The sequence below is a fragment of the Phocoena phocoena genome, chromosome 19 (genome assembly GCF_963924675.1).
Source record: "Phocoena phocoena chromosome 19, mPhoPho1.1, whole genome shotgun sequence".
Lineage (NCBI taxonomy): Eukaryota > Metazoa > Chordata > Mammalia > Artiodactyla > Phocoenidae > Phocoena > Phocoena phocoena.
Genome location: NC_089237.1, coordinates 25,348,263 through 25,371,991, shown reverse-complemented (window position 1 = coordinate 25,371,991; position 23,729 = coordinate 25,348,263). Strand labels below are relative to the sequence as shown.

The 23,729-nt window shown below is 47.5% G+C and overlaps 1 protein-coding gene and 1 pseudogene across 1 annotated transcript; both read left to right on the top strand.

Annotated features, from left to right (window-relative positions):
- The first annotated feature begins 1,612 nt into the window (after nt 1-1,612).
- LOC136139202 (transmembrane protein 102-like) lies at nt 1,613-3,223 on the top strand. Its single transcript, XM_065898082.1, is given in 3 exon segments — nt 1,613-1,826; nt 1,928-3,183; nt 3,185-3,223. Coding segments are annotated over 3 exon segments (1,509 nt in total).
- A 2,837-nt stretch (nt 3,224-6,060) lies between these two features.
- On the top strand, nt 6,061-13,989 carry LOC136139082 (acetylcholine receptor subunit beta-like; annotated as a pseudogene).
- Nucleotides 13,990-23,729: the final 9,740 nt, after the last annotated feature.

Here is a 23,729-nt window from a genome sequence, read left to right as displayed (position 1 = left end):
AGGTAAGGTGTGGGGATGGACACCCAGTGCCTGATTTCCCCAGACTGTGAGAAAGAGCCCAGGCTTCAGTTTTCCTCATCTGGTCTCTTGGGTCACGACCAGATGTATGGAAACTTGCCTCCCCCATTCTGGGCTGTGTTTGGGGCTCTTGATTACTGAGGAAGAAGACCTCTCTTTGTCAGTGACTAGGAAACCTTGTGTTTTAGCCTCCCCAAATTGAGCCCTGGATTCTGAGGGTACCCTCCTTCATAGGCCTCTAAATATTTCGAGGTGTCTCCACTTAATTTTCTTGCCCATGGACTTAGTCCCAGTTCAGTGTGGAGACAGACCCCTGGGGAAAAGGCATGTAAGAATTCCTGGTCCAGTATGCATTGGTCTAATCTGTGAGCATGTCTCTGGTGTCCTATCTTTCTGTCCTATTATTCTGGCTCCTAGTTTCATCCTGGACTTAAGCTGTGTCCATGATAGCACTGGTCGCTGAAAGCCATTTCCTTCCCCTGATAATTTTTCATTGCCCTGCCCTAGCCCAGCTGGAGTTTCCTCTGGACTTGATTTTCAGTCCTGATAACTCTTCTGTATACACACATAAGCTGCGAGATTCCAAAGCATTTTCCCTGCCACCACTTGTGTGTCTGAGGTGGGCAACACTAATATGTCCCTTCCCTGAGTCAGATGTCCATCCCTGGGTCACTACATGCACACTATCGGTGTGTTCTTGTCTAACGTTACCACCACCGATTCCAAGAAGTTACGTCCCAGCTGGAGAGCCCATTTCCAACACCTCTCTGGCTCAGCTCTGACCTTGGACAAGTCATGTGCAACCTTTCTAGGCTTGCAGTCTCATTTCTAAACTGAAGTTATCATTGCATGCAAGAACCCTTCTAGATTTAAATGACCAGGGCTCCTCTACTCCCAAGTGAGATGTAGAGTCCCCTATTTCTCCGCATGCCCTACTGTATGTCCCTCATTATTGTTTGCTATTCAGATTCATCCTATTAGGCCTCTGTTCTGACCCCAAGGAGTGTTTGTGCGGTTCACCTGGCCTTGTAAAGACACAGAATAGTTTATCATAAAGACACAGAATAGCTTACCTCCATAGAAACTACAGCTTCCATCAGGCACTACTTCAACGGAACAGGAAAGGATGTGGGGGCGTGGCCCCAACGCCCTGGTAGCTTTGAAGACAAACTACAACTCCCAGGATAGCCGCGAGATCTCTGCAGAGCGAACCCTAAGAGGGAAGCCGCAAACCACTAGCCTCTTCTGAAAAAGAGGTAAGTGGACGTAGACAAGGGGCAGCGAAGGAGGCTATTGCATTCCTTAGGAGGGGCTAAACAGCTACTTTCTACCGGCTGAGTCAGGTGAACCGTTCCATGGGGGCGGGGACCAGCATATGAGAAAAGGGCAAGGACGGAGGAGGTATTTATTTGTTCTCTTTCAAGACTAAATTTAGGGCCCTTCGTCTGCAGACCCATTGGCGGACTGTGTCTTGGGAACCCTCTTGGCCTCTGGAAGAGCAAAGAACGGGGGCCAGTTTTCCGCAGCAAAAGGTACGGCCCGTCTGGGCTTCCTCCCGTCTGTGTATTTCCTAGCCCCCAAACGACAGAGCCATATGGCTTCCACGGTCTGGGGGAGTGCTCCCTGGTTGGGCCCACCGCCCCCAGCCCCAGCCCGGCCGCTCACGGACATCGACTTCTGCTCTGGGGCGCAGCTGCAAGAACTAACCCAACTGATCCAGGAGCTGGGTGTGCAGGCGAGCTGGAGTGAAGGTCCCAAGCCAGGACCAGATCTCCTCCAGGCCAAGGACTTTGTTTTCTCTTTGCTTGGTAAGTAACCCTCCCAGCCTTCCGGAACTTGCACATCTCAGCTCCGCCTCAGCCCGCCCCGGCTCTGGATCACGACTTTACGGTCCCTTCTCTTTCCTTAGGTCTCGTTCACCGCCGGGACCCTCGCTTTCCTCCTCAGGCAGAGCTCCTGCAACTTAGTTGCGGGATTCGCGCGAGCTCCCTGGATCTGGGGCCTGCGCCTCTAGGTCCCTACGCTCGGGGACCTCACTACGACGCCGGCTTCACACTCCTGGTGCCCGTGCTTTCGCTAGATGGCACTGGGCAGGAGCTGCAACCGGACGTGGGATCCTGTTACACATGGCTCTTCCTCCCAGAGCAGGTACGCGGAACCTCGGTCCGGGAGGCATGGCAGGATTGCCTAGGACCCCCAGTCCCAAGAGGACGTGATTCAATCCACCCAGCCCAAAGCAAAGAAACTCCCAAGGATCCGCAAATCTCTGTGGACCAGCTACACGTGACTGAGCCTGAGGCACACGAGTCTTTAGAAAACTCACCTAGTAATGTTTCAGTGCCAGAGTTGCCTCAACAAGACGTAACCGATGTTGGCTTTCCCTCACCGCTGAAAAAAACGAATGATGACGTCACCAAAGCAACCGACGTTAGCCCAGTGCCACAGCCGTTGGAGGCTCCTGAGGCGTGGCCCACATTGTGCCCCGCCCAGGTGGCTGCCTGGTTCTCTGCTTCGCTGGCTGCGGTCACTGAGTCCCCTGCGGTCCACGCAGCCCGCCACGCGGGGGTCACCAGCATCCTCCTGGCTGCGCCCGGGCCCCCGCGCCGCCTCCTGCTTTTCGACTTGATCCCCGTGGTGTCCGTGGCCGGCTGGCCCCAGGGGCCTCGGAGCCACTCGTGGGCCGGCCCGCTGGCCTCGGAGTCGTCTTCCTTCTACCTGGTGCCCGGCGGCGGCGGCGGCACAGAGCGGCCGGACGCCTCCGGCTGGCAGCTCTGCTTCGCCCGCCAAGAGCTGGCGCTCAAGACGCGCATATCCGTTCCCCTGCTGCAAGCGCACGCGGCGGCCCAGGCGCTGCTGCGCCCTCTGGTGGCCGGGACTAGGGTCGCGGCGCCCTACCTCCTGCGGACGTTGCTCTACTGGGCGTGTGAGCGGCTGCCCGCGCCCTCTCTGGCGCGAGCCGAGAATGCGGGCGCCTGCTGCCTCGGGCTGCTGGATGAGCTGGGCCGGGCGCTCGAGGCCGGGACGCTGCCCCACTATTTTCTGAGTGGCCAAAAGCTCCGTGCGGGGGACGGCGCCGCTTCGCTGCTCGGGGCGTTGGCCCTGCTTCGCAGGGACCCTGCCCGCGCCCTGCGCGCCGCTGTGGAAGAGGCCAAGGCTGCACGCAAGGGGGGGCGGCTTAGCGGGCGTGGGAGGCGGGGCCCATTAAAGAGTCTGTTCCTACTAACCTGGAATGTGCTTCTGTTGGCCAGCGGGATGTGGAGGGGACTGCTCTCCCCTCACCTGGGAGACAGGCTGAGCGCTTTGGGCCTGAAGAGCCCGTTCTAGAAGGCCTCCTCGCCGGTTCCTCCGCTTCCTCCCACCCTCCTCCCGCCCCATCCCTGGCACAGGTCGTTCCATTCTGGCCTCTCCACTTTCCAAATCTGTGGCCAACACCCCTCCCACTCCGGTGCAGCCTCTGGCATCCATCTCCCGCCTGTTCTTATGGTCTTTTCTCTTAGGAGTCAATAGGGATGGGGGTAATACATTTGCTGAAAGAACGTTTAAAGGAGAAAGGTATGGAGACCAGGGACTGCCCAATTTGTCTCACACAAAAGCAGAGACATTAAGGAGGCCGGATTTCACCCCAGGCTAGACCTCACCACCACCGCTATCTCTTCAGTTATTCCCCCCACCTTCCTCATCCAGTTCTGTCCTCCATCCCGGGCAGTAGGGTCCCTTTCTCCATTCTCGGGGCATCCGCCATTCCATCTATCTAAGCCCAACCTCTCCCCCCATCCAGAGTTCCATTCAGTGAAGTCGCCTCCTTGTCCCTCCTCCTCTGAACCCGGAGACATGCGAGACATGCGGCCTTGCCTCGGCTCCGCCTAAGACCGTCGCCACTCCCTGCCTCCAAGGAACCCCGGGGTTCCGCCCGCCCAGCTTCACCTCCCCCTCTTTCCTGGCGTCTCCGCCCCCTGCCCCGCCCCCGGACCGGCTCTATTGGCAGGGGGAAGCCGCTGTCGCCGCCGCAGCCGCCTCAGCTTCCCACAGCCGCTACCGCTGCCGCCGCTCCGCTTGGTCCAGCCGCCAGGCCCAGCGCTCACTTCGCCAGACCAGGGCGCTCTGCGGAGACACCCTCACTCCTTCCTGGGGTCCGGGACGCCTAGCCGGGCGTGGGGGGAAGCTCCGCTTGTGGGGTACAGGGAGGGAGGAGCCTGGAACCGGAGCCAGCGCCCGCCGTCCCCGGATCGACAAGACAGGACAGGTTGAGGGGCCTTCTCTCCACAGTGTCCCTGAGACCTCCCCTTCCAGTCCCCCTGCCCCCTGCCATGTAGTCCCCGGACTGGAGGCTCCCTGCACTCGCCACCACCACAGCCTGTCTCCCAGCCCTGCTTCTGGCCCTGCTCTCACCCCTGCTGCCACACTCATGCCCTGAGCAGCCACGTCCCACCAGGTGCTCTACCCTGAGGAAGCCTAGGGGCCGGCCATGACTTCCGGGGCTGCTGAGACCCTTAGATCCTTGGGCCCGGGAAAGGGGTCAGAGAGGGGGATGTCTGACAATGGTCCTGGCTGATCACCTCTTTCCTTCCACACTCACACCCTCCAAAGCCTTTTCCCGAGATGGCGCGGGGGGTTCCAAAACTGACAAAACCGGGGCATAAATCTTCCCCACCCCGGGCTCAGCCAGTTCCTGGAGCCCTTTGCCCTTTTCATGGCCACCAAGCCATAGACTTATAGGTCCACTGCAGCTCAGGATTAGTTTCCTTCTTTCGCTACTCCACCTTTTGCCTTGTTCCAGACAGGTTCTGGAACACCAGGCACCGCAGCCAGGGCCATTTCTGCACCCAGGGTCTGTGCTGGAACACAGGCATGCTGCCAGGCTCTGTTCTGGATCCATCAGGCTTCTGTCCTTCACCCAGATGGACCCCTGGTTTCCATCTAGAGAGAAGCTGGATTTGGGCCCTGTCCAGCTGTTGGTCTTGGCCTGAATTGGGCCAGTCTCAGATCACCACAGGTTTAACTTTCTTACCCCAGAGACACCCAATTCTAGAGCGTGGTGTTCTAGACACATACGGAGCCATACTTCCTTCTGAATCTCAGCTCTAGGACATAGACCCCGACTCTCAGCCCTTCCCTCTAGGATGAAACTAGAGCCTATATAGGCATGTTATTGGTCTAGAGTAAGAGTTCTAGACCCACGCTCCCACCTTCTCTCGTGATACCTGTTAAGCAGGAGCTCTGGAAAGGACCCAGCTATGATCCACAAAGAATTAGTTCTGGATGGATCATCCAGAACTTCTTGTTTTCCCTAGACAATTTTCCAAAACTCATTCTTCCTGTAGAATGCTCACCTTATTTTTTACATGCAGTTCCTAGCTCCTGCAACTCAGCTGGGGCCCTGCCAGGGAACAGAGGCTGAGGAAGGGCAGAGGAGTTTTGGAAGGAATCCCTGGCTCATAGAAGGGCAGCTAGGATGGGAAAGTGGCCAGAACCATGGCATGACTGGACCTGTGCCTGGGTTGGGGGGACATGAACACTTAGCTACCTCAGCAGGAATTCCTTCCAGGTCCCCTTTAAAGCTGAAGTCTTTAGGGTAATGGGTCTAGAATAAAAAAGACAAATGGGACATAGCTTTGAACCCCCTCAAATGAGGAGACACCTATTCAGCAATAAGTCCCACCCTTCTCCCCTACAGGTCAGGCCAAGGAGGGTGAGGGCCTCTTGGTCTCTAGACCTCATACACCCCTCCAGCTTCTAACTGAATAGAACTTGCTTTACCTCAGCTGTGTGTTAGGTACCCAAAAAGGCTCTGCTCCCAGGGGACCAGTGTCCACTCCATGCTTTCTCAATTAAAGATTTATACAATTGAAGTGTTGTCTGCCATCTGTGGGTAGCAGGCTTTGGCAGTCGCTCGGGGAGGGATCAAGTCCCAGGGGCGGGGCGGGTAGGCTGGCGGCTGCCCCCCAATAACAGGTGCACATTCCTGGGCGCCTCGTCACTTCCCCTGCGCTGGCTGTCCTGGCGGCTCACCCAAGCGGACTCACTGAGCGACGCGGGCGGGCTATGACCCCAGGGGCGCTGCTGCTGCTGCTGCTGCTGCTGCTGCTGCTGGGGGCGTTGGGGGCGCCGTTCTCCCCGGGTAAGTCTGGGCCTCAAAGGGGCAGTGACAGGGCCAGAGGTCGTGGCCGGGCACCACGGCTTCACTCAGTTCTCTCCTCCTCCAGGCGCCCGCGCCTCAGAGGCGGAGGGCCGACTCCGCGAGAAACTTTGCTCGGGCTATGATAGCTCGGTGAGGCCGGCGCGGGAGGTGGGAGACCGCGTCGGGGTCAGCATTGGTCTCAGCCTAGCGCAATTAATCAGCCTGGTGAGGGCGCACGCGGGGAGTTGAGGTCTGGCCCGCTAGCTGGCTGGGGGGCGTGGCTTTAGGCAGGGCGGAACCCAGGGACCACTGTGGGCGGGGTCCGGGACGAGGCCAGGCTGGGTGACTGACGGGCCGTTAGTAGAGATTGGGTCGAAATCGGACCAATGGACAAGCTGTGGGCGTGGCTGCTGGACGGGCCAGGATTGAGCCGGGCAGGATGATGAACTGGCCTGTTGGCGGATCTCAAAGTGGAGCTGGGGCCGATGGACAGGCCGGAGAGCGGACCTCGATGGACAGGCCGGAGAGCGGACCTTGAGGCGGGGTCACAGGCTGGGGCGGACCTTGGTGCCGGACAGGGTCAATAAACGACAGCGGGCAGAGATTCACTCCGGCCGGGCCCGGGACTGGTAAATGAACTGGCTGGCTGTACGGCCAGCAGGAAGTTTACGAGATAGAGGCGGAGCTTAAGCCAACGCAGTTTATAGGAGGTGGAGCTTGAACCCAAGAGGGTGCGACGCAGTAAAAGAGGGGAGTTTCCAGGGAGAGTTTACCCACCGAGCCCCTCATTTCTCTACACTGACATCATATCTACCCTTTAAACTTTTCCCTTCTAGAACGAGAAGGATGAGGAGATGAGCACAAAGGTCTACTTAGACCTGGTACGGAGACCCGCGCAGGGTGGGAAAGGGCGGGCGTCCCGCTGCCTTTACAATTTCCTCGAATGTTCCGCGCAGTAAGATTTTTTTTTTTTTTTTTTTTTTTTGCATCACGACCTCAGAAAACACATTTATAACTGAAACAGAAGCTTCAGGAAACAATACCTATCTTTGCTATGGGAGCTGCATTCCATGCATTTTTCATTCTAAATTTTTTTAAACACTGGTTTGGGGCCACTCATTTGATTCCGGACCTATGAAAAGGGTCGTTAACTGCAGTTTGAAAGCCACTGTTTTAGAGGCTAGCGTGCAACCCCCTCGTTTTTACAGAAAAAAGAAATTGGGGCCCCATGAGAGAGAAGGGGAAATTAGTTGATAGGGTCCCAAAGAGTGCAGGTGGAGTCTTAAACAGAGCCCCGGCCTCCAGAACCACAGACCATGCCTGCGTGGCTCTCCTCCCTTGCAGTCCCTGCCCGGGCTTCCTCAGCACATCCCAAGACTCCTTCCAGCCTCCAGCCCCAGACGGCCCCTCAGCCTCTGCTTCCTAGGAGTGGACTGACTACAGGCTGAGCTGGGACCCTGAGGAGCAAGAGGGCATCGACTCACTCCGCATCACTGCCGAATCCGTGTAGCTACCAGACGTGGTGGTCCTAAACAAGTAAGGATGTTCCCAGAGTCTGGGAGGTGGGGAAGGGCCTCTAGAGGGGCGCGGCCTCCGGAGGGAGGGGCCTGATCCCAGATGAGAAGATTCTTTCCCGGCAGCAACGACGGAAATTTTGATGTTGCTCTGGACATCAGCGTCACGGTGTCCTCCGACGGCTCCGTGCGCTGGCAGCCCCCGGGCATCTATCGCAGCAGCTGCAGCATCCAGGTGTCCGGCCCCACCTGGGAAGCTCAAGGCGCTCCTAGAAACCCTCACTCAGATATCCCTCCTCCATAATCCCCATGACCCTCACGTCTCACTTACCCTTCTGATTTTCCGTTGAGTTTCATCTTCTCTGTCCACTTTCATTGACTTCCAGTCTTCCTCAGTGACCGCCCCCCTCCATTGTCCATGACCTCCCCGCATAACTTTCTTATTCCTCTGTGACTCCACTTCTCTGTGATCTCCCCCTGGTGGTCCCTATCTCCCTAGTGCCCCATATCCTCTGACCCCTGTCTGCCCTGTGACCTCCCCAACTCCCCCAGCCCTGACCAGCTCTCTGGCAGCTCTAGTGACTCTCCACTCCATCCAGGTCACCTACTTCCCCTCTGACTGGCAGAACTGCACCATGGTGTTCAGTTCCTATAGCTATGACAGATCAGAAGTCAGTCTGCAGACCGGCTTGGGTCCCGATGGGCAGGAGCGGCAGGAAGTGCACATTCATGAAGGCACCTTTATTGGTGAGTGGGCTTTGCTCCCATGTCCATGGGCTTTACGATTTCCAGTTTCTGACAGGCTGATAAATATACGCCCTCAGTGAGTCCTGTGGGTTCAGCAAGATAGGTATAACTGTCTATATTTTGTGGTTATGGAAATTGAGACTTGCTCAAATTTATTAGAGATGGGCTGTCCAGCCCAGGGACCATAGCTAGCCCCTTATTACATCAGTCCCCCCTGCTCTAGGATGTGGCAGAGAAAGCCATATCTGGGAATTCCCTGGCGGTCCAGTGGTTAGGACTCCACACTTTCACTGCTGAGGGCCCCGGGTTCAATCCCTCGTTGGGGAACTAAGATCCCACAAGCAGCGCGGTGGCGCTGTGAGGCAAAAAAAAAAAAAAAAGAAAGAAAGAAAGAAAGAAAAAAAGAAAAGTAAGCCGTATCTGGCACCAACAAAGACAGATTCCACATCTGTGTCACCTTCTCTTCTCCCCCCACTCCCCCCAAGAGAATGGTCAATGGGAGATTATTCACAAGCCTTCTTGGCTAATCCAGCCTCCAGTGGATCCTAGGGGAGGGGGGGAAAGACGGCGTGAAGAAGTCACCTTCCACCTCATCATTCGCCGGAAGCCTCTCTTTTACCTGGTCAACGTCATTGCCCCATGCATCCTCATCACTCTTCTGGCCATCTTCGTCTTCTACCTGCCACCAGATGCAGGTAAGAGGGGAAGGGGTCCAGCACTCCTTCTTACCAATAGGTCAGGTTCTTGCTCTTCACCCATAAAACAGGGAAGGTTTTCCTGCCAACTCAAGCCTTCATGAACTGTGCTTCAGCAATCTCACCCAGGTTTTCCTTTCAGGAAGAGCCTTTGCCTCTGCATCCAGATTTCCCCTCCAACCTGAAGCTCTGCCTCCCCTCTGCTGCTCACTTCTCTGCACCCAGTAACTTCTGAACTCTTCCCTTCAGAATCCTAGGATCTCATCCTTGGAACTGCCACTCCTATGACCAACAAACTCCCAGGCTCAGCTAACGCTTCCTTTCCCTTTCCCCATTCCTGGCATCCTCCCTCCCCCACTTGTCAAATGCCGCCTACTAGTCCCTTAACCTCCTATGTTCCTTGGAAATAATAGCCAACATTTCTCTGGGAGACAGCACAATATGCTAACAGAGTAACCTTGGGCAAATTCCTTAATCTCTTAGTGTCCTGATCTGGAAATAGGACAGTCGTTGTCCCTCCCACATAGGACTGTTTTGAGGATTAACTGAGTTAATAGAACTATGCCTGGTACTCTGTAAGCTTTGTGTAAGTGTAGGTATAGTCTTTTCTAATTTGGAGCACTTGCTATAAGATAATACAAATAATGTGTTACATATATTAACTCAGTTCTAATCTTCACAACTCTGTGAGGTAAGTACTGAATTGTCTGCTTGTTTCACAGAGGCTAAGTGAGTTTAAGTCATTCACCTGACATTACACAGAGAGAGGCAGTGTTGCTATTCCAACCCTGCTTAGTACTAGTCTGATTCAGAGACTGATATCCTAAACTCTCATATTCAGAACATGCTTTCCTGGGAGTTCCCTGGTAGCCTAGTGGTTAGGATTCTGGGCTTTCACTGCTGTGGCCTGAAAAACAAAACAAAACAAAACAAACAAAAACACATGCTTTCCTTCTCTCTGTAATCAAGCCCTCTCTCAGTCTAGGGAAGGAGAGTGATGCATCTCTAGAACACACTTCCACATGTAACTTCTCCTTCTTCCTGGAGCAAGGCAAATCTTGGAACCCAATATTACAGGACTAAAGTAGAACAGACCATAATAGTTACTTATTTCAATACCTTCCATGAAGTTTTCAGTGCCTGTTGTATGCCACAGTAATAACCAGTCACCTGGCATATTCTTATATACTTGTTTTCATTTTTAGATCCTTCGATTTGCTATATAGTTCCCGCTACAGGGGTTGGTCCACTCACTCATTTAACAATATTTGTTGAACATCTGTAATGTGCAAGGCACTGGGAATACATCAGTGAATAAAACAGACAAAAATCCCTGCTCTCATGGAGTTTATATTCTAGTGGGGAGACAGTCAGCAAACATAATAAATAAACCCATTGGATAGTGTATTATTATTTTTTTAATTAATTAATTAAGGCTGCGTTGGGTCTTCGTTGCTGCACGGGGGCTTTCTCTAGTTGTGGTGAACAGGGGCTACTTTCGTTGCAGTGCACGGGCTTCTCACTGCGGTGGCTCCTTTTGCTGTGGAACACAGAATCTAGGCACGTGGGCTTCAGTAGCTGTGGCACTTGGGCTCAGTAGTTGTGGCTGGCGGGCTCTAGAGCACAGGCTCAGTAGTTGTGGCGCACGGGCTTTGTTGCTCCGCGGCATGTGGGATCTTCCCTGACCAGGGCTTGAACCCGCGTCCCCTGCATTGGCAGGCGGATTCCTAACCACTGTGCCACCAGGGAATTCTTGGATAGTATATAAGGAGAGGTCAATTCCTAAGAAGGAAAAATGGGAAAAGGGTTTGGGGAGGATGAGAATGGGGGTAGGGGTTGCAATTTATTTATTTATTTAAACAATTCTATTGAAATATAGTTGATTTACAATGTTGTGTTTCATTTCTGCTGTACAGCAAAGTGACTCATTTATAGATATATATTTTTTTCATATTCTTTTCCGCTATGCTTTATCACAGGGGTTGCAATTTAAAAATAGGATGGTCAGTGAATGCCTCACTAAAAAGGGAATGTTTGATCAATAGTTGAACAAAGACTTGAAGGAAGTGAGAGAATGACCCTGGTAGATATCTGGGGGAAGAAATTAGCAGGAGGAGTTAACAGTGAGTGCAAAAAGCTCTGAGGTGGGCGTGTGCCTTGCATATTCAAGAAATAGCCAATGAAGTAATAACTGAATGAAGTAAGCAAGAGAGAAAACAGTATGAGATGTAGTCAGAGAGCTAATGGGAAGGCCTTGTAGACTTCAGTATGGACTTTTATGCTAAAGGCGATGGGAAGCCACTGGAGTGTTATGATCTGATTTACATTTTAACGGAGTCAATCTGGCTGCTCTGTTGAGAACAGTCAGCAGGGGGGCAAAGGATGAAGCAAAGAGGAGGCCTTTATAATAACTCAGATCAGAGGTAATGGTGGCTTGTGCCAGGATGGTAGTGGTAGATGTGATAAGTCATCGGTTTCAGGATATATTTTGAAGGTAGAGCCAACAGAGTTTGGTATGGACTGGATATGGGATGAGAGAGAGGAGAGCTGAGAATGACTCAAAGGGATTTGGCCTGAGCCACAGGAAAGATCGAGTTGTCATTTGTGAACTGAGGAAGACTATGGCAGGAGTCGGTGGTGAGGGAATTAAGTTTTGGACATGTGAAGTTCGAGATGTCTAGTGGACACCCAAATGGAGAGGTTAAGTAGGTAGGTGGATACAAGTGTGGAATTTAGGGGAATCAGTCCAGGTTGGAGGTATAAATGTAGGAGTTATTTGCATCCAGTTGGTCCTTCCAAAAGCCTGTCCTTGAGTGGGCTGGAAACATGGTCACTGATTATGCCAGGGAGATTGCTTTCTGGCAAAGCCTAATCCTTCCGCCTTCCCCTCTGTCCCCCAAGGAGAGAAGATGGGGCTCTCGATCTTTGCCCTGCTGACCCTTACTGTGTTCCTGCTGCTGCTGGCAGACAAAGTGCCTGAGACCTCCCTGTCTGTCCCCATCATTATCAAATACCTCATGTTTACATGGTCCTCGTCACCTTCTCAGTCATCCTTAGCGTCGTAGACCTCAACCTACACCATCGCTCACCCCACACCCACCAAATGGCCCTTTGGGTCCGTCAGGTAAGAAGATCTCCTCTCCAACCTGTGTTAACTCTCAATCCTAGTGTTTGGCCTTTTGTCCAGGTATCGCTCCTCCCTCCCACCAACTTCAACCTTCCCTTTCACAGACCTGAGGGAGAACTACAACTCCTGGTAGAGTGTCAAAGTGCCAAGGTCTTTGAGTGTTGAAATGTTGCCCAATTAATTTTATCCTCCCATCATTGACGTTGCGTAGATCCCAGACTCTCTTCATCAATACTGCCCATCGTGGGTCCCAAGGAAGCATTCTAAGGGTGAGGTACTATCAGGGTGGAAGCCCTCAGAACTTTTCTTTCCAGTCAGGATGCCTCCTAACCCACTTAAGAACTCTTGGGCTGTGTAGTTGCATTTCATCTGTGGGACGCATGCACCCATGCGTAGGAATGGGCACGTGCCGTGGGGGTGGTTGCCGGCTTCCCTTCTGGTCTGAGAGCATAAGAGCCCCCTCCAATACGCCTCTTCTTCTACTCTGCAGATCTTTATCCACAAACTCCCTCCGTATCTGGGTCTGAAGAGACCCAAACCTGAGAGAGACCAGATACCGGAGCCACCTGCTATACCTCTCAGAGATTTTCCAGGAAGTGGCTGGAGTGGGGGAACAGATGAATATTTCATCCGCTAGCCACCAAATGATGTTGATAGTCCGCCTGACGATTCAGGGGACATGGGTTCGTGCCCCGGTCCGGGAAGATCCCACATGCCGCGGAGCAGCTGGGCCCGTGAGCCATGGTCGCTGAGCCTGCGTGTCCGGAGCCTGTGCTCCGCAACGGGAGAGGCCACAACAGTGAGAGGCCCGCGTATCGCAAAAAGAAGAAAAAAAGAACCGTGTAAGAATCCAGATCTATTTCCACCGCAGGGTACCCATTTCTGACCCTCTATTCACAGAGGTTGTTTCTGACCTCAGGTGCCCCTTCACAGCCACTGAGCCATAGGTGACTTGTCAAAACTGCGTTACGAAGATGCTCATTGGGAAGACACCGAGGAGAAAAGAAAGAGAGAGGGCAGAATGAACACTTCCTTAAACAGCACAGCCAAGCTGCTGGAAAAAAACAGCTGCTGAACTTGCATGACCTAAAGTTTCGTTTTAACTTTTATGATGGGATTTCTCGAATTCAGTTTAAAAACAAAACAAGAGAGGGAAATTTCATAATCAAAGTGACTTACCACTTGAGATCTCTGAGCTCCCTGTAGAATTAAGACCTTGGTGCCCCTTGGTGTGTCAGGCTTGGAGTATGACCCCCATCTCCTCTGGGGCCCACTCTTCTGGTTCATGGCAGGATCCCAGGACTGCACTTCTCTGCTTCTGGGAGACTCATTTTCTTTCCTCACCTATAGCACAGATATTCCCAGAGGTCTATCCCTACCACATATCTTTGTTTGGAAGTAATTTCAGAGAGAACTTGTACAAGAGACCAAGAACCACACTCTGGGTCCCTTCCTAGCATGTACTAGACACAATACCCTTCTTATTTGACTATTGATGACAGCTAGCTTATTGATCACTTGCCATATGCTACTCACACTGCAAAGCAAGTTTTGGGTATCAGATAATTTAAGATTCACAATAAACCCCATTTCCACATAAATAAAGAATAGGTAAGGAATTTGAAGTACAAAGAAGTTATATAACTTGTGCTTTCTCTGATACAGATATGAACTAGTGTTCATAGTATCCAAATTCAGAATTTTAACCACTATGCTATTCTGCCTTTCCTAGGGCTGACAGCTAAGAAGTTTCTCTGCCAGGCCTGCTAGCTTCTCTTGTCTCTGACTAGATACTTTGCAAACAATCATTAATGAGTTAAATTAAAGTTTAAATATTATTTAATCCAGGAATAGCAACTATGTTACATAGGTAGTACCACTTTCTATTGCTGTACCCATGGCAGACATCACTAATCAATCACAGCATTGCATTCGATAACCCAAGGTAAGGCCTCACTGGAGTTTTTGGTTTGGCTTTTTTTTTTTTTCCCCAAGAAACGTTTCTGGTTATCTGCCATCAATCTATTAAGTTAATAAATTATTGAAAACTATTTGTCATCCCTGAACTTGTCAAAACTCCGTATTTTGTAGATGAGGAGAATGAATCTAGGAGTTAAGATTTACCCATGGGAATGTGAATTGGTACAGCCACTATGGAGAACAGCATGGAGGTTCCTTAAAAAACTACAAATAGAACTACCATATGACCCAGCAATCCCACTACTGGGCATATACTCTGAGAAAACCATAATTCAAAAAGAGTCATGTACCAAAATGTTCATTGCAGCTCTATTTACAATAGCCAGGAGATGGAAGCAACCTAAGTGTCCATCATCAGATGAATGGATAAAGAAGATGTGGCACATATATACAATGGAATATTACTCAGCCATTAAAAGAAGCGAAATTGAGTTATTTGTAGTGAGGTGGATGGACCTAGAGTCTGTCATACAGAGTGAAGTAAGTCAGAAAGAGAAAGACAAATACCGTATGCTAACACATATATATGGAATCTAAGGGGAAAAAATGTCATGAAGAACCTAGGGGTAAGACGGGAACAAAGACACAGACCTACTAGAGAATGGACTTGAGGATATGGGGAGGGGGAAGGGGAAGGGGAAGCTGTGACAAAGTGAGAGAGTGGCATGGACATATATACACTACCAAACGTAAAATAGCTAGTGGGAAGCAGCCGCATAGCACAGGGAGATCAGCTCGGTGCTTTGTGACCACCTAGAGGGGTGGGATAGGGAGGGAGGGAGGGAGGGAGACGCAAGAAGGAAGAGGTATGGGTACATATGTATAACTGATTCACTTTGTTATAAAGCAGAAACTAACACACCATTGTAAAGCAATTATACTCCAATAAAGATGTTTAAAAAAAAAAAAAGATTTACCCATGGTCACATTGGGCAAGTCATTGGCTTGTTATTGGCTCCATCAGGACTGGAATCAAGTTACTTGACACTTAATTCCCTTCATTTGACTAAGCCTTGTTGATTCTCATTAATATGATTTTTGCTACCATTTTTGTCATCTGCTTATAGATGCACTTTCTATATGAAGGCAACTCAGAGGAGAAATTAATGAGGCATTGAAGGTATTCTGTAAGACAATGACTTTATTTCTGAATGAAAAATGTGTGCAAACCACCTCTTAGACAACATCCTCCCACACAGAGATCAGTGCTACACAGTACACCAGTAAGGTGGATTGTCTGGAAGAACTCAAGTTCCCTTCTGGTCACAAGAAATTCTGATGACACTTATTTGTCTCATGTTCTGCAAACTCTATACTCTTACAAGTTCACACAGTATTTGCAATAAATGGAAAATGCATGAGGTAGATGTTCAAAAAGCTCTTCCAAATCAATAAGAACAATAAAAAGCCATCTGATATAAAGACATGAATGTATTACAAGAAAAAAAATAAATCAACTAACAGACTCACTAAAAAAATAAATAAATTAGAATGTAAGCAAAATAGTGCTGTGCTTTTTTCTTTTTATTTACTTTATGTTGAAACTTAATTTACATACAATAAAGGGCAGACATTTTAAGTGTACAATTTCATGAATTTTAAATATGTAGACAACTGTTTAAGCACCCCTCTGATTAAGATATACAACATTTCTGCCTCTAAAAAGACTCCCTCATGATGTCAACACCACAAAGGAAACCACTATTCCACAGCTTAGTTTTACCTTTTAATGAGATAAATATCTTCTTAGCAATCATTAAATATTTTTAAGAACAATAAGCTCGTATTTTAATGAACATGCAAACCGTCCAGCAATGTAACAATGTTGTAATTTGATTAAGAGCCTTAATAATATCCACACTTTTTTTTTTTAATCTCCCTGTGCTATGCGGTTGCTTCCCACTAGCTATCTACCTTACGTTTGGTAGTGTATATATGTCCTTGCCTCTCTCTCGCTTTGTCACAACTTACCCTTCCACCTCCCCATATCCTCAAGTCCATTCTCTAGTAGGTCTGTGTCTTTATTCCTGTTTCACCCCTAGGTTCTTCATGACATTTTTTTTCTTAAATTCCATATATATGTGTTAGCATACGGTATTTGTCTTTCTCTTTCTGACTTACTTCACTCTGTATGACAGACTCTAGGTCTATCCACCTCATTACAAATAGCTCAATTTCGTTTCTTTTTATGGCTGAGTAATATTCCATTGTATATATGTGCCACATCTTCTTTATCCATTCATCCGATGATGGACACTTAGGTTGTTTCCATCTCCGGGCTATTGTAAATAGAGCTGCAATGAACATTTTGGTACATGACTCTTTTTGAATTATGGTTTTCTCAGAGTATATGCCCAGTAGTGGGATTGCTGGGTCATATGGTAGTTCTATTTGTAGTTTTTTAAGGAACCTCCATACTGTTCTCCACAGTGGCTGTATCAATTTACATTACCACCAACAGTGCAAGAGGGTACCCTTTTTCCACACCCTCTCCAGCATTTATTGTTCCTAGATTTTTTGATGATGGCCATTCTGACTGGTGTGAGATGATATCCCATTGTAGTTTTGATTTGCATTTCTCTAATGATTAGTGATGTTAAGCATTCTTTCATGTGTTTGTTGGCAGTCTGTATATCTTCTTTGGAGAAATGTCTATTTAGGTCTTCTGCCCATATTTGGATTGAGTTGTTTGTTTTTTTGTTATTAAGCTGCATGAGCTGCTTATACATTTTGGAGATTAATCCTTTGTCAGTTGCTTCATTTGCAAATATTTTCTCCCATTCTAAGAGTTGTCTTTTGGTCTTGTTTATGGTTTCCTTTTCTGTGCAAAAGCTTTGAAGTTTCTTTAGGTCCCATTAGTTTATTTTTGTTTTTATTTCCATTTCTCTAGAAAGTGGGTCAAAAAGGACCTTGCTGTGATTTATGTCATAGAGTGTCCTGCCTATGCTTTCCTCTAAGAGTTTGATAGTTTCTGGCCTTACATTAAGGTCTTTAATCCATTTTGAGCTTATTTTTGTGTATGGTGTTAGGGAGTGATCTAATCTCATACTTTTACATGTAGCTGTCCAGTTTTCCCAGCACCACTTATTGAAGAGGCTGTCCTTTCTCCTCTGTACATTCCTGCCTCCTTTATCAAAGACAAGGTGACCATATCTGCGTGGGTTTATCTCTGGGGTTTCTATCCTGTTCCATTGATCTATCATTCTGTTTTTGTGCCAGTACCATACTGTCTTGATTACTGTAACTTTGTAGTATAGTCTGAAGTCAGGGAGCCTGATTCCTCCAGCTCCGTTTTTCATTCTCAAGATTGCTTTGGCTATTCGGGGTCTTTTGTGTTTCCATACAAATTGTGCAATTTTTTGTTCTACCCCTGTGAAAAATGCCAGTGGTAGTTTGATAGGGATTGCATTGAATCTGTAGATTGCTTTGTGTAGTAGGGTCATTTTCACAATGTTGATTCTTCCAATCGAAGAACATGGTATATCTCTCCATCTATTTGTATCATCTTTTATTTCTTTCATCAGTGTCATAATTTTCTGCATACAGGTCTTTTGTCTCCTTAGGTAGATTTATTCCTAGATATTTTATTCTTTTTGTTGCAGTGGTAAGTGGGAAGGTTTTCTTGATTTCACTTTCAGATTTTTCATCATTAGTGTATAGGAATGCCAGAGATTTCTGTGCATTAATTTTGTATCCTGCAACTTTACTAAATTCATTGATTAGCTCTAGTAGTTTTCTGGTAGCATCTTTAAGATTCTCTATGTATAGTATCATGTCATCTGCAAATAGTGACAGCTTTACTTCTTCTTTTCCGATTTGGATTCCTTTCATTTCCTTTTCTTCTCTGATTGCTGTGGCTAAAACTTCCAAAACTATGTTGAATAAGAGTGGTGAGAGTGGGCAACCTTGTCTTGTTCCTGATCTTAGTGGAAATGCTTTCAGTGTTTCACCATTGAGGACGATGTTGGCTGTGGGTTTGTCATATATGGCCTTTATTATGTTGAGGAAAGTTCCCTCTATGCTTACTTTCTGCAGGGTTTTTATCATAAATCGGTGTTGAATTTTGTCAAAAACTTTCTCTTCATCTATTGAGATGATTATATGGTTTTTCTCCTTCAATTTGTTAATATGGTGTATCACGTTGATTGACTTGCGTATATTGAAGAATCCTTGCATTCCTGAAATAAACCCCACTTGATCATGGTGTATGATCCTTTTAATGTGCTGTTGGATTCTGTTTGCTAGTATTTTGTTGAGGATTTTTGCATCTATGTTCATCAGTGATATTGGCCTGTAGTTTTCTTTCTTTGTGACATCCTTGTCTGGTTTTGGTATCAGGGTGATGGTGGCCTTGTAGAATGAGTTTGGAGTGTTCCTCCCTCTGCTATATTTTGGAAGAGTTTGAGAAGGATAGGTGTTAGCTCTTCTCTACATGTTTGATAGAATTCGCCTGTGAACCCATCTGGTCCTGGGCTTTTGTTTGTTGGAAGATTTTTTTTTTTTTTTTTTTTTTACGGGCCCAGCCGCTCCGTGGCATGTGGGATCCTCCCGGACTGGGGCACAAACCCGCGTCCCCTGCATCGGCAGGCGGACTCCCAACCACTGCCCCACCAGGGAAGCCCCTGTTGGAAGATTTTTAATCACTGTTTCAATTTCAGTGCTTGTGATTGGTCCGTTCATATTTTCTATTTCTTCCTGATTCAGTCTTGGCAGGTCGTGCATTTCTAAGAATTTGTTCATTTCTTCCAGGTTGTCCATTTTATTGGCATAGAGTTACTTGTAGTAATCTCTCATGATCTTTTGTATTTCTGCAGTGTCAATTCTTACTTCTCCTTTTTCATTTCTAATTCTACTGATTTGAGTCTTCTCCCTTTTTTTCTTGATGAGTCTCGCTAATGGTTTATCAATTTTGTTTATCTTTTCAAAGAACCAGCTTTTAGTTTTATTGATGTTTGTTATCGTTTCCTTCATTTCTTTTTCATTTATTTCTGATCTGATTTTTATGATTTCTTTCCTTCTGCTAACTTTGGGGTTTTTTTGTTCTTCTTTCTCTAATCGTTTTAGGTGCAAGGTTAGGTTGTTTATTCGAGATGTTTCCTGTTTCTTGAGGTAGGATTGTATTGCTATAAACTTCCCTCTTAGAACTGCTTTTGCTGCATCCCATAGATTTTGCATTGTCGTGTCTCCATTGTCATTTGTTTCTAGGTATTTTTTAATTTCTTCTTTGATTTCTTCAGTGATCACTTCGTTATTAAGTAGTGTATTGTTTAGCCTCCATGTGTTTGTATTTTTTACAGATCTTTTCCTGTAATTGCTATCTAGTCTCATAGCATTGTGGTCGGAAAAGATACTTGATACAATTTCAATTTTCTTAAATTTACCAAGGCTTGATTTGTGACCCAAGATATGATCTATCCTGGAGAATGTTCCATGAGCACTTGAGAAAAATGTGTATTCTGTTGTTTTTGGATGGAATGTCCTATAAATATCAATTAAGTCCATCTTGTTTAATGTATCATTTAAAGCTTATGTTTCCTTATTTATTTTCATTTTGGATGATCTGTCCATTGGTGAACACTACTATGAATGTGTTACTGTCGATTTTCCCTTTTATGGCTGTTAGTATTTGCCTTATGTATTGAGGTGCTCCTATGTTGGATGCATAAAGATTTACAAATGTTATATCTTCTTCTTGGATCGATCCCTTGATCATTATGTAGTGTCCTTCTTTGTCTCTTCTAATAGTCTTTATTTTAAAGTCTATTTTGTCTGATAGGAGAATTGCTACTCCAGCTTTCTTTTGGTTTCCATTTGCATGAAATATCTTTTTCCATCCCCTTACTTTCAGTCTGTATGTGTCTCTAGGTCTGAAGTGGGTCTCTTGTAGACAGCAAATATATGGGTCTTGTTTTTGTATCCATTCAGCCAATCTGTGTCTTTTGGTGGGAGCATTTAGTCCATTTACATTTAAGGTAATTATTGATATGTATGTTCCTATTCCCATTTTCTTAATTGTTTTGGTTTCGTTATTGTAGGTCTTTTCCTTCTCTTGTGTTTCTTGCCTAGAGAAGTTCCTTTAGCATTTGTTGTAAAGCTGGTTTGGTGGTGCTGAACTCTCTCAGCTTTTGCTTGTCTGTAAAGGTTTTAATTTCTCCATCAAATCTGAATGAGATCGTAGCTGGGTAGAGTAATCCTGGTTGCAGGTTTTTCTCCTTCATCACTTTCAATATGTCCTGCCAGTCCCTTCTGGCTTGCAGAGTTTCTGCTGAAAGATCAGCTGTTAACCTTATGGGGATTCCCTTGTGTGTTATTTGTTGTTTTTCCCTTGCTGCTTTTAATATGTTTTCTTTGTATTTAATTTTTGACAGTTTGATTAATATGTGTCTTGGCCTATTTCTCCTTGGATTTATCCTGTATGGAACTCTCTGTGCTTCCTGGACTTGATTAACTATTTCCTTTCCCATATTAGGGAAGTTTTCAACTATAATCTCTTCAAATATTTTCTCAGTCCCTTTCTTTTTCTCTTCTTCTTCTGGAACCCCTATAATTCGAATGTTCGTGTGCTTAATGTTGTCCCAGAGGTCTCTGAGAGTGTCCTCAGTTCTTTTTTCTTTATTCTGCTCTGCAGTAGTTATTTCCACTATTTTATCTTCCAGGTCACTTATCCATTCTTCTGCCTCAGTTATTCTGCTATTGATCCCATCTAGAGTATTTTTCATTTCATTTGTTGTGTTGTTCATCATTGTTTGTTTCATCTTTAGTTCTTCTAGGTCCTTGTTAAATGTTTCTTGCATTTTGTCTATTCTATTTCCAAGATTTTGGATCATCTTTACTATCATTATTCTGAATTATTTTTCAGGTAGACTGCCTATTTCCTCTTCATTTGTTAGGTCTGGTGGGTTTTTATCTTGCGCCTTCATCTGCTGTGTGTTTTTCTGTCTTCTCATTTTGCTTATCTTACTGTGTTTGGGGTCTCCTTTTTGCAGGCTGCAGGTTCGTAGTTCCCGTTGTTTTTGGTGTCTGTCCCCAGTGGCTAAGGTTGGTTCAGTGGGTTTTGTAGGCTTCCTGGTGGAGGGGACTAGTGCCTGTGTTCTGGTAGATGAGGCTGGATCTTTTCTTTCTGGTGGGCAGGTCCACGTCTGGTGGTGTGTTTTGGGGTGTCTGTCGACTTATTATGATTTGGGGCAGTCTCTCTGCTAATGGGTGGGGTTGTGATCCTGTCTTGCTAGTTGTTTGGCATAGGGTGTCCAGCACTGTAGCTTGCTGGTCGTTGAGTGAAGCTGGGTGCTGGTGTTGAGATGGAGATCTCTGGGAGATTTTCGCCGTTTGTGCAGCTGGGAGGTCTCTTGTGGATCAGTGTCCCGAAGTTGGCTCTCCCACCTCAGAGGCACAGCACTAACTCCTGGCTACAGCACCAAGAGCCTTTCATCCACACGGCTCAGAAGAAAAGGGAGAAAAAGTAGAAAGAAAGAATTAGTAGAAGTAGAAAGAAAGAAAGGAGGGAGGGAGGGAGGGAGGAAGGAAGGAAGGAAGGAGGGAAGGAAGGAAAATAAGAAAGAAGATAAAGTAAAATAAAATAAAGTAAGATAAAATATAATAAAGTTATTAAAATAAAAAGATAATTATTAAGAGGAAAAAAACAAAACAACGGATGGCTAGAACCCTGGGACAAATGGTGGAAGTGAAGCTATACAGACAAAATCTCACACAGAAGCATACACATACACACTCACAAAAAGAGGAAAAGGGGAAAAAAATCATAAATTTTGCTCTCAAAGTTCACCTCCTCAATTTGGGATTATTCATTGTCTAAAGGAGGGAAGGAAGGAAAGAAAGAACGAAGATAAAGTAAAATAAAATTGTTATTAAAATAAAAGTAATTATTAAGAAAAAATTTTTTTGAAAAAACGGACGGATAGAACCCTCGGACAAATGGTGGAAGCAAAGCTATACAGACAAAATCTCACACAGAAGCATACACATACACACGCACAAAAAGAGGAAAAGGGGAAAAAATCATAAATCTAGCTCTCAAAGTCCACCTCCTCAATTTGGGAAGATTCGCTGTCTATTCATGTATTCCACAGGTGCAGGTACGTCAAGTTGATTGTGGAGCTTTAATCCACTGCTTCTGAGGCTGCTGGGAGAGATTTCCCTTTCTCTTCTTTGCTCGCACAGCTCCAGGGGCTCAGCTTTGGATTTGGCCCCGCCTGTGCGTGTAGGTCGCCGGAGGGCGTCTGTTCTTCGCTGAGACAGGATGGGGTTAAAGGAGCCGCTGATTGGGGGCTCTGGCTCACTCAGGCCACGGGGGAGGGAGGGGCACGGAGTGGGGGGGGGGAGCCTGCGACAGCAGAGGCCGGCGTGTCGTTGCACCAGCCTGAGGCGCGCCGAGCGTTCTCCGGGGAAGTTGTCCCTGGATCCCGGGACCCTGGCAGTGGCAGGCTGCACAGGCTCCCCGGAAGGGGGGTGTGGAGAGTGACCTGTGCTCGCTCACAGGCTTCTTGGTGGCGGCAGCAGCAGCCTTAGCGTCTCATGTCTGTCTCTGGGGTCCGCGCTTTTAGCCGCGACTCGCGCCCGTCTCCGGAGCTCCTTTAAGCAGCGCTCTTAATACCCTCTCCTCGCTCACCAGGAAACAAAGAGGGAATAAAAAGTCTCTTGCCTCTTAGGCAGGTGCAGACTTTTCCCAGGACTCCCTCCGGGCTAGCCGTGGTGCACTAACCCCTTCAGGCTGTGTTCACGCCGCCAACCCCAGTCCTCTCCCTGTGCTCCAATCGAAGCCCGAGCCTCAACTCCCTGCCCCGCCCGCCCCGGCGTGAGCAGACAAGCCTCTTGGCCTGGTGAGTGCCGGTGGGCACCGATCCTCTGTGCGGGAATCTCTCTGCTTTGCCCTCTGCATCCCCGTTGCTGTGCTCTCCTCCGCTCCGAAGCTTTCCCCCTGTGCCACCCGCAGTCTCTGCCCGCGAAAGGGCTTCCAAGTGTGTGGAGACCTTTCCTCCTTCACAGCTCCCTCCCACTCGTGCAGGTCCCGTCCCTATTCTTTTGTCTCTGTTTTTTCTTTTGCCCTACCCAGGTACGTGGGGGGTTTCTTGCCTTTTGGGAGGTCTGAGGTCTTCTGCCAGCGTTCAGTAGGTGTTCTGTAGGAGTTGTTCCACGTGTAGATGTATTTCTGGTGTATCTCTATCCACACATTTTGATTGATTAATCCCTTAGCTATGGAATTGAATGGAGACATTAATGATAATATTACATCAGTTTTCTCATAATTATTATGATTGTGAAAAAATGGAAATTATATAATTCCCAACTGAAATTCTTCAATTAATTATGGTGCCTTTATATATGGACTCCTGTGGAGTCTTTAACATTCAAGATTATTGGAGAATATTGAATGATTTGTGGAAAATCTGGAAATATTCATTGAAAAGGTGATATGCAAACTTGGGTTTGATGATGAGATTTTAGCTATAATACCAAAAGCAACATCTATGAAAGAAAAAAATGATAAATTGGACTTTATTAAAATTTATAAC